Below are 11043 nucleotides of genomic sequence, written 5' to 3'. Positions count from 1 at the left end.
CCGAGTGTGCCGCATGACGGAGTGAGCTCCCGTCTCTGGTCCCAGCTCCTGCCAACCTAGCAGTTCGAAAGCAAGAAATTGCAAGTAGATAAATAGGTACCACTTCAGTGGGAAAGTAACAGCGTTCCGTGTGCCTTGGTGTTTAGTCGGCCAACGTCTTCGGACAGCACTGGCTCTTCGGCTTGGAAACGGAGATGAGCACCGCAACCCTAGAGTCGGACTCGACTGGGTTTCAAGCAAGGGAACCTTTACTTTTACCTTTACCCGTGCTGAAGAAGCCCTGCTCCTTGACCTCTGATGGTGGCCTGGTCCTCACAGCTGTTTTAAAACTAATGCCTGGGCTGTAGGGCATCAGACTGCAGGTGGGGGTTCCCTTGCAGAAGAGACTTGATAGTTTCTCCAGACTTACGAGTTGTTCATGTGCCGGAATCTTTTGGGCAGGAGCATCTACCTCATGAGTCACTAGAGTCCTCAACTGTAGTCGAAATACAGCTGCATCCCAGATCACAGTTGACTACCTCATTAAGGGCCATAGGAGACATTATGGAAGGAGATCTGTGAACAGATCTCACAGAGTTATTTTAGGCTTAAAAACAGCAGAGGGGTGATTCAGATAATTGCTTTGGCACTGGGCGAGAGTTGATCTGGTCCTCTTCCCATTTGCTTAATGTAAGTTGCCCCCGAAAGGGCAAATAAGAGCTCCAGGAAAGCGATCTGCAAGGACGCAGCTGGCCCAGTCTGGTCTTGCATTTACCTTCAGTGGGGACCACTGGATCTAACTTCCAACTAAACATCAGTGATTACTCAGTTAAGTTAAGAGCCAGTTTGGTGTAGTGGTTAAGTGCGTGGACTCTAATCTGGGAGAATCGGGCATGATTCCCCACTCCTCCACATGCAGTTGCTGGTGTGACCTTGGGTCAGTTACAAGTTCTTTCAGAGCTGTTCTCTCAGGAGCAGTTATTGAAAGAGCTCTCTCAGCCCCACCCACCTCACAGGGTGTCTGTTGTGAGGAGAAGAAGGGAAAGGAGTCTGTAAGCCGCTCTATGACACCTTTGGGTAGTGAAGGGCGGGGTATAAATCCAATCTCTTCTTCTTCTTCTTCTTCTTCTTCTTCTTCTTCTTCTTCTTCTTCTTCTTCTTCTTCTTCTGATAACTATGAGTGTCAATCGTGACTGTTGAATCCAGTCAAATAAATTCTGATTCAGCAGTGGCCAATCAGATTCCTTCAGAAGTGTATAGACAGGACATGATGAAAATGGAGGAAGGAAGGAAGGAAGGAAGGAAGGAAGGAAGGAAGGAAGGGATCTGCCTCACAAAGGTGGTACAGGGCCGGGGAATGCGTTAATTTCTCTTCCCAAGCACTTCATGAGATTCCCTAAAACACATCCTTGAACAATCCATTTGGGGCCTTTGGTTTTCTGATCTTTGACCCCGTTCACACGGCGAATTTGCTCCGCGGGCGGGACGGCTTCCCTGCGGATTAAAGCTGCGTGATCATACCTGAACATCTGGGAAACATCCCACTCCCGTCTCTAGCCCGCAGCTTCGACCCGAAGACGCGGATTTAAAAGCTACCGGGAACCATTCACTAGTTTTCCGATAATGCATGTCGCGTGCGGGCGTCTGATCAGAAAGCAGTGGTAGCCCATCGCAGCCAGCGCCCGTCGGCATCCCACACATGCGCACAAATGCCTTGCTGCTGTGTTACCTCACGTGGTGTGATCGGCTGCTGGAGGCTTGGACATGGAGCCTCGGGGGAAGGTGAGATCGCGCTATCGTGCGTCTTTTTGCTCCGGCTCAAAAAAGCCTTCCGTACCCTGTGGGTTATCCCGCTCGTGTGACCAGGGCCTTTGTCCCATCCAAAAGAAGGTGTGAGAAACTAAAGGAAGGGAAAAGACACGATGAACTCCGCTCAAAAGCAGCACCAGTGCTGAAGGAAGTCTGAACTACTTAATAATTATTTTGTTTTAGTCTCTACTAAGCAGGGGTCATTTCATAGAAAATGTGCTAGGGGAACTTATTAGCATAACACATTAGCATATGCTGACATCAGGGGCCCGGCGGTGGACCTGCAAGGCCGGCAGGAGTGTGAGGAAGCCCCGCCAAGGCCCTCCCTGGCCCCACGCAGGCAGGGGTGGGGAGAGGCGGGGAGGAAGCAACTTACCCTCCCTCTTCTCCCGCCTCCTCCTGGCTGAATGAGGGCCGGAAGCGGGGCGGCCGGAAGCGGGGGCGGGGCTTCATCACGTGCCCCGCCCCCGCACCTCACCCGGGGGAACTGCGATCCCCCGCGATCCACCCCAAATCGACCTCTGCTACTAAGAAGGAAAGCTGTGATGGCACAGTTTCCAACACTGATAGTGTGCAAAAATGAAAGTTGCTTAGGAAATCTTAGAGCATACCAGAACACATTAACACACTGAATGAAGACAGTGAGTCTTAGTGATATACACCCCTCAAGGACCCTGAAGAAGTAAATGGGACACTCCATAGATTAATGTACATAGAACAGACTGTAAGCACATGCTTATCCTGTAAAACCTTGTTGTAAATGAAAATTGAATAAACTTTACTGTAAAAAGGAAGAAGTAAATAGGACAAAACCTTGAGCAAGAAATTATCATATTTATAAAGGGAAAGCTGTCTTTCTAAGCTACGTTATTCAGCTGTTATTTTCCGTTACGTTACAGGTGCTCAAATGGTCATAACAGATTTGACGACTCCTGCTTTTTTGAACATGCTGATCCTTCAGGAAAGCTTGGACTATGTTTTGGAATAGGAATAATTCTTGGTTCTTCTCTGGGTGGTAGTCTAACCACACATTTTGGGTAAGTGGTCCTAATTCGTTTCTGTCTTGTGTCTAGCATTCTTGGTTGTTCTCCTGAGAAATATCTGACACCTCCCAGCCACTGGCATAAATAAGTACAGTAATTTACTGGCCGAGAATGAGAGAAATTGTGATTGTGGGGTAATCTGGGTCAGAGATATACTCACAGACAGGGCTTTTTTTGTAGAAAAAGCCCAGCAGGAACTCATTAGCATAATAGGCCACACCCTGACACCACAGCTCATTAGCATATTAGGTTGCAGCCCCCGTTGCCAGAAGTGTGGTCATCCAGCCGCACCCACCTTTACGTTCTTATTCTGTTTTACCTGTTTGTTGTCAAAACCCAGGGCCTTTTTTTGTAGCAGGGACTTCTTTGCATGTTAGGCCACACACCCCTAATGTAGCCAATCCTAATGAGTTTCTGCTCTTGGGTGTGGCCTATTATGCTAACGAGTTCCTTCTGGGTGTGGCCAACTCAGGAGCCAGCTGGAACTCCGTTCCTGTGCGTTCCTGCCCAAAAATAGCCCTGCTCACGGATGAAAAGAATGTAGATCTGAGTCTGTCTAGAGAGTTATGGTTTGGAATACATGCCAAGTCAGAACAAGAGAAGCAATTTCAGCAGCAGAGCCAGAATACTTCATATGAAGAACCTGTGAGCCCCCAGAAGTCCCCATGACTTCCAGGCTCGCAGGCATACACACACACACACACACACACAAAGGCCGAGTTCAGACCGGCAGTTTGGCCCAGCAGCCAAACGTTTCAGGAGCATTTCAGTAGCGGATTTAAGGGGCGGGTTCACACAGGCACACCTGTCAGGCGTCCCCCAGCTGTACTCAAGCTGTCTTGTGCCGCTTCCCTCTCGAGTGTAAAAAGTACCTGGCGGAAGTGGTAGCAAACCGTGTGTAGAGCGGGTTGATTCCGGTTCCCTGAGTGTGAACGCAAGTGCTACTAAGGTGGGAACAACCCGCAGTCGTTGGTAATAGGCGCTGGCTGTTTCCGCAGCAGGCGCCCATGTGCCCATGCGCATAGGTGCATGCAGTGGAGCGCAGAAACAGCCGCGAACAGCCTGCCAGGGGCAGGCCGACAGTGCAAACGTTCCCTTGCGCTTCCTCCACAGTATCCTCCCGCTTAATTCGCTGCAGTGCAAAAGGGAATACCGCGAACAAGCCGTTCCCAGTCTGTTCCAGGTCGTCTTTGCCACGACTCCCTAGCACTTCAAATTGCCAATCTGAACTTGGCCAAAATATTAAAAAAAACAAACAACCCAAATGTGCAACAGCTTCATGGTGATGTGCCTCTACCTTTTTGTCCCAAGGAAGCCAATACGTAGTATATAAATTCAAGAAAGCCCTTCCCCAAGGGCAGATTAACACATTCTGCCATGCCATGTGTACGCCCCGAAGAAGGTACTTACTTCCTCTGAGAAGGGGATTAATCTCAGTGTCTAAAAATAATAATGGTGAAGTTTCCATAAAATTTCACATTATTTATTTATTTATTTATTTATTTATTGGATTTCTACTCCGCCCTCCCAGCCAAGGCCGGCTCATTATTTATTCGGTGTAGTGGTTAAGTGCGCGGACTCTAATCTGGAAGAACCGGGTTTGATTCCCCACTCCTCCATTTGCACCTGGCTGGATTACCTTGGGCAAGCCGTAGTTCTGATAAGAGCTGTCCTTGAAAAAAGAGCTGTTCCTGTCAGAGCTCTCTCAGCCCCACCTACCTCACAGGGTGTCTGTTGTGGGGAGGGGAAGGGAAAGGAGTTTGTAAGCCGCTCTGAGACACCTTTGGGTAGTGAAGGGCGGGGTATAAATCCAATCTCTTCTTCTCCTTCTACCTCACAGGGTGTCTGTTGTGGGGAAGGGAAAGGAGTTTGTAAGCCGCTCTGAGACACCTTTGGGTAGTGAAGGGCAGGGTATAAATCCAATCTCTTCTTCTTCTTTTACCTCACAGGGTGTCTGTAGTGGGGAGGGGAAGGGAAAGGAGTTTGTAAGCTGCTCTGAGACACCTTTGGGTAGTGAAGGGCGGGGTATAAATCCAATCTCTTCTTCTTTTACCTCACAGGGTGTCTGTAGTGGGGAGGGGAAGGGAAAGGAGTTTGTAAGCCGCTCTGTGACTCCTTTGGGTAGTGAAGGGTGGGATATAAATCCAATCTCTTCTTCTTCTTCTTTTGCCTCACAAGGTGTCTGTAGTGGGGAGGGGAAGGGAAAGGAGTTTGTAAGCCGCTCTGAGACTCCTTTGCGTAGTGAAGGGCGGGGTATAAATCCAGTCTCTTCTCTTCTTCTTAATTAATTCAATTAATTAAAATATTTGTATACCACCCTTTTACCTGAACCAGGTCAAAGGAACAATGAAAGCAAGGTCTTAAAATGCCAGTGAAAAACATAATCGCTCGGTCTGGGGTAGCTGATAAAAATCAGGACGGAACATCCTAAAAACATCCAGGTGGGACACCATGGAATGTCTGAACAAAATGAGTCCTGCTATATATACATCCTGGGTTGCCCAGCCGTGTAGTTGCCCACTGACTGCCCACTAGATGTCTCTGTTTTGCCATCAAGATTTGCATTCATTTTCCAGTGAGGGTAGTCATGGTCTAAGAGGACCTTTCTTCAGAATAAGCGTATAGCTGCACTACAGACTTACAGCAGTTTCTACACCAGTGTAGCTGTCATCCTGCCCCCCCCCCCCCCACCCCTATGGGAATTTTTGATTGGCTGATAATCAGGGAACTGGAATCAACCCATTCTACACAGTGTTTGCTACCACTTTCACCCGGTACTTTTTAAACTCGGCAGGAAACGGCACAAGACAGCTTGAGTACAGCTGGGGGATGCCTGACAGATGTGCCTGTGTGAACCCGCCCCTTTAATCCGCTACTGAAACGCTTGGCTGCTGGGCCAAACTGCCGGTCTGAACTCGGCCTTTGTGTGTGTGTGTGTGTGTGTGTGTGTATGTGCTTGCGAGCCTGGAAGTCATGGGGACTTCTGGATTTCTGGTCCTCTCTAACAGAACTATAGTTCTAGGATTCTCTGGGAAGAAGGAATTACCGTTCAATCAGCTGAAGTCTGTTATGTAGCTATGCTGATTGCTGTTGGTGCAAGAAACATTAGTTTGTTACTCATTTGCTGTACATGGTCTTCAGCTTCCAAAGACTGTACTTCGGACACTGAGATGTCATGACTTCTAGACATTGGGTTTACTGTATTTTTTAATCTATGAAAACAGGGCGACCAACTGTATCACTCCTCTCTCACTCATGCCTAACACGACTTCATTACATGGCTATGGGAAAGTATAATTCTGGAAATGGTTTGGGCTACTGACACTGGACTGCGAGACTATTATGTTAAGTACATGCTTGGGGCCTGCTTTTTGGGGGTCACATGGGACTTTTGTTGTAGTGGTTAAGAGCGATGTATTCTAATCTGGAGAACCGGGTTTGATTCTCCTCTCCTCCACGTGAAGCCAGCTGGGTGACCTTGGGTCAGTCACAGTTCTCTCAGAGCTCTCTCAGGCCCACCTACCTCACAGGGTGTCTGTTGTGGGGAGAGGAAGGGAAGGTGATTGTAAGCTGCTCTGAGACTCTTTTGGGTAGTGGAAACCAACTCTTCTTCTTCTTCTTCTCTTTAACAAAGCAAAAGCATCAATTGTTGCTAGAGGAGAAAGATGTGCTTCTTTGGGCCTCGTGTTAAGTACCCTGACAGAGCCAAGTGGGTGTGTGAGCTCTCAGCAATTCTTCACTAGCTGAAGACTTGATTTCCCATTTTCACAGGCTTTGTTCTTCCGTGCATCTCCTCCATGCCAACATGAATGCATACTCTGATTTTACATCCTTCTCTTTTAAGAATATAACATAATTAGAGCCCTGATGGATCAGGCCAGTGGTCCATCTAGTCCAGCATCTTGTCTCTCACAGTGGCCAGCCAGCTCCTCTGGAGGGTCAACAACAGGCCATAGAGGCTGAGACCTTCTCCTGATGTTGCATCCTGGGACTGGGATTCATAGGTTGAATGCTTCTGAATGTGAAATTTCCTCTCAATCACCATGGCTAGTAGCCATCGGTAGACCTATCCTCCATGAATCTATCTAATCCCCTCTTAAAGCTGTCTATTCTTTTAGTCATCGCTACTTCCTCTGGCAGCAAATTCCACATTTTAATCAACTGTGTAAAGTAGTACTTCCTTTTGTCTGTCCTGAATCTCCTGCCCATCAGCTTCAAATTATGCCATCGAGTTCTAGTATTTTGGGAGAGGGAGAAAAGAAATTCTCTTTGTCAACTCTTTCTACCCCATCCATAATTTTATAAACGTCTAGCATGTCTCCGTTCTGAACTGAAAAGTCCCAGACTGATTTCTCACAAGTTGCTGCTCCGCCCTCGCATTTCCCTTTGTCCTGATCACATTAGTCGATTTCCCACTACTTGCTGCATGGCCGCATTTTGCCCCACAGCTCGGTCCATTTCCCCCGCGTCTACTCAATCCTATTTTTTGAGGATCGAGTAGACGCAGAGGAAATCGAGCAAAGCTGCGGGGCCAAATGTGGCCACGCAGCAAGTCGTGGGAAATCGACTAATGTGATCGGGACAAAGGGAAACGCGAAGGTGGAGCAGCGGCTTGTGAGAAATCGGTCCCAGACTCTTCAGCCTTTCCTCATAGGGAAGGTACTCCAACCCCCTAATCGTCTTGGTTGCCCTCTTCTGTACTTTTTCCACCCCTGCAATGTCTTTTTTGAGATATGGTGGCCAAAACTGTACACAGTATTCCAAATGAGGCCACTATTGGGTGTTGTAAATAAGCATTATAATATCAATAGCCACACCATAGATCTATACAGAGGCATTATAATATCAATAGCCACACCATAGATCTATACAGAGGCATTATAATATCAATAGCCACACCATAGATCTATACAGAGGCATTATAATATCAATAGCCACACCATAGATCTATACAGAGGCATTATAATATCAATAGCCACACCATAGATCTATACAGAGGCATTATAATATCAATAGCCACACCATAGATCTATACAGAGGCATTATAATATCAATAGCCACACCATAGATCTATACAGAGGCATTATAATATCAATAGCCACACCATAGATCTATACAGAGGCATTATAATATCAATAGCCACACCATAGATCTATACAGAGGCATTATAATATCAATAGCCACACCATAGATCTATACAGAGGCATTATAATATCAGCCGTTTTATGTTAAATCCTTTTCGTAATAATCCCTAACACAGAGTTTGCCTTCTTCACTGCCGTGGTACACTGGGTTGAGACTTCCATTGAGCCATCCACTATGACCCCAAGATCTTTTCCCCTCTCAGTCTCAGCAAGTTCAGACCCCATTAGCCTATACTTGAAGTTGGGATTCTTTTTGTCCCAGTGTGCATCACCTTATACTTACCAACATTGAACTTCATTTGGCACATTGTTGCCTACTCATCCAATGTGTGGAGGACCTCTTGGAGCGCTTCACAGGCAGCCTTGTTTTTCACCATCCTGAATAATTTTGTGTCATCTGCAAACCTGGCCACTACACTACTCACCCTTAGTTCCAGATCATTTGTAAATAAACTAAATAGTACTGACCCAAATGCCAATCCTTGTGGGACCCCACTGCTTACTTCCCTCCATTGTGAGAACTGTCCATTTATTCCCAATCTTTGCTTCCTGTCCTCTAACCAGTTTTTAATCCATAAGAGAACCCGTCCTTTTACCCCACGGCTGCTAAGTTTACTCAGGAGTCTTTGGTAAGAGGTACCTTGTCAAAGGCCTTTTGAAAGTCCAAGTATATAATGTCTACCAAGTCACCATTGTCTACATGCTTGTTCACTTTCTCAAAGAACTCCAAAAGGTTAGTGAGGCAGGACTTCCCTTTGCAGAGGCCATGCTGAGAAGGAGAAGGAGAGCCCACCACCTCCAAAGAAGGAGAGCCCACCACCTCCCTAGGAAGCCTGTTCCACTGAGGAACCACTCTGTCAGGAAGGTCTTCCTAATGTTTATCCAAAAACACTCTTGATTGAAAAAGTCCCTTTGGCGTTGCATCATCCAGTCGCTTGCTTGGACCGCTGCCATGTAGGAAGGCTGTAAATGTAACCTGTGATCCTTCGCTTTAATATACACTAGATGGCACTAGTGCTTTGAAATAGATTAGAGAGGCATTCAAGGGTCTGCAATAACTGTTTTGCACAAGAATTCTGAGTACTTAAAATTATATATAAACTGCATCAATGTGTATGCATTTACATAGTCACCTAAGCAAGAAAAATACATGAAAGTGCATTCACACATAATCAGGCTTTGCTTCAGCTAGATTTGAGGACTGAATGGTTAAGCTTCAGGGAAGAGGCAGGTTTTTTTACTGGGGTTTGAAGGGGGTTGAAGGTTGGTAGCTTGGCAGTTTGAGAACCTAGCACCACGTGACGTAGTGAGCTCCCATCTCTGGCCCCAGCTCCTGCCAACCTAGCAGTTCGAAAGCAAGAAATTGCAAGTAGATTAATAGGTACCGCTTCAGTGGGAAGGTAACAGCATTCCATGTGCCTTGGCGTTTAGTCATGCCGGCCACATGACCACAGAGCAGTCTTCAGACAGCGCTGGCTCTTCGGCTTGGATACAGAGATGAGCACCGCCCCCTGGAGTCAGATTCGACTGGCTTTCGAGCAAGGGAAACCTTTACCTTTTACCTTGAAGGAAAAGAGAGGTGGCAGCTTGTAGGAGTTCTAGGCAGAAAAGTCAACAAGGAGAGGACAGAGTTGTTTTAAATCTGAAACTTTTAATGAATGAGGATTCTAGAACCGGAGGAGTGAAGGTCAAAAGACAGTTTTTATAAACCTGATAAAAGAGCCTCATTTTATAGGGATGCCAGCCTCCAGGTGGGACCTGGGGATCCCCTGGAATTAGGGTTCATCTCCAGACTACAGAGATCAGTTCCCCTGGAGAAAATGGATGCTTTGGAGGTGGACTCTATGGCACTGTGCCCCACTGAGATCTCTGTCCTCCCCAGGCTCCTTCCCTAAACCTCTAGGATTTTCCCCACCTGCCCACACACACCCCCACATCCCCTGCTGATAGCCAGGGGTCACCTGGGAACCCTAGCAGAATAGGTTGGAATGTCAGTAGCTGTGCCTGCCACAGCAGAGGTTACAAGAATGGTCCCAAACAGGATAAAGTGGGGGGAGGTATTCTCGGCAGGGAAAGGCAGCCCCAGGCCACTGGCCCACGGGGACTTTTTCTGGTGGCCTGAATGGCCAATCTTCCCTTTTTCAGGATTCAACGAGGGCCTAAAGAAGCAAAAGGAAAAGGGGGCGGTGTCCCAGGGCGGGCTTTTATGTTCTCAAAGAGAGCTTTTTATGCTCTCAAAGAGAGTAGATCAGAATGAATGTTCCATTTAAAACAGCTGTTCTGCTGAACAACGGTTAACAACATTTAAACATGTGACAAAGGGACCAATGTGGAGAACAGCCCATGTGTCAAATTGCTTATCTATCAAGGGGTCATTTAGTATGTCGTCTATCCATGCAGCAACCCACTACATAACACTTCCCTTCTTCAGGATTCAAGAGGGCCTAAAGAAGCAAAAGGAAAAGGGGGCGGTGTCCCAGGGCTGGCTTTTATGTTCTCAAAGAGAGTAGATCAGAATGAATGTTCCATTTAAAACAGCTGTTCTGCTGAACAACGGTTAACAACATTTAAACATGTGACAAAGGGACCAATGTGGAGAACAGCCCATGTGTCAAATTGCTTATCTATCAAGGGGTCATTTAGTAGAAAAAGAGGTGCAGGAGCTCATTCGCATAACTATGGTGTAGTGGTTTGGTGTAGTGGTTAAGTGTGCGGACTCTAATCTGGGAGAACCGGGTTTGATTCCCCACTCCTCCACTTGCACCTGCTGATGTGACCTTGGGTCAATCACAAGCTCTGGCACAGCTGTTCCTGAAAGAGCCGTTCCTGTCAGAGCTCTCTCAGCCCCACCCACCTCACAGGGTGTCTGTTGTGGGGAGGGGAAGGGAAAGGAGTTTGTAAGCCCCTTTGAGACTCCAAATGAAGGGGGGGGCTATAAGTCCAATCTCCTCTTCTTCTCTTCTTCTATTAGCATAACTCATTTGCATATGCCACACCCCCTGACATCTCCGGAAGTGTATCAGAAGGCAACACCCACCACTCAGGCGCCACTAGACTGTTTTGGATTG

The 11043-nt window shown here is 47.2% G+C and overlaps 1 protein-coding gene across 1 annotated transcript in view; it reads left to right on the top strand.

Moving 5' to 3' along the window:
- The window catches only part of SLC22A18 (solute carrier family 22 member 18), a gene marked incomplete at its 3' end in the record, with an annotated part of 109129 nt that overhangs the window by 9405 nt on the left and 88681 nt on the right, over window positions 1–11043 (top strand). Inside the window, 2 exon segments of the mRNA XM_015414852.1 lie at window positions 2688–2728; window positions 2731–2825. Of these exon segments, the coding sequence (XP_015270338.1) occupies window positions 2688–2728; window positions 2731–2825 (136 nt within the window).

Source organism: Gekko japonicus, unplaced genomic scaffold (assembly GCF_001447785.1).
Source record: "Gekko japonicus isolate JY-2015 unplaced genomic scaffold, Gekko_japonicus_V1.1 scaffold2290, whole genome shotgun sequence".
NCBI lineage: Eukaryota > Metazoa > Chordata > Lepidosauria > Squamata > Gekkonidae > Gekko > Gekko japonicus.
Note: the sequence above shows the minus strand (reverse complement) of the source record. Positions and strands in the feature narration are given on the sequence as shown.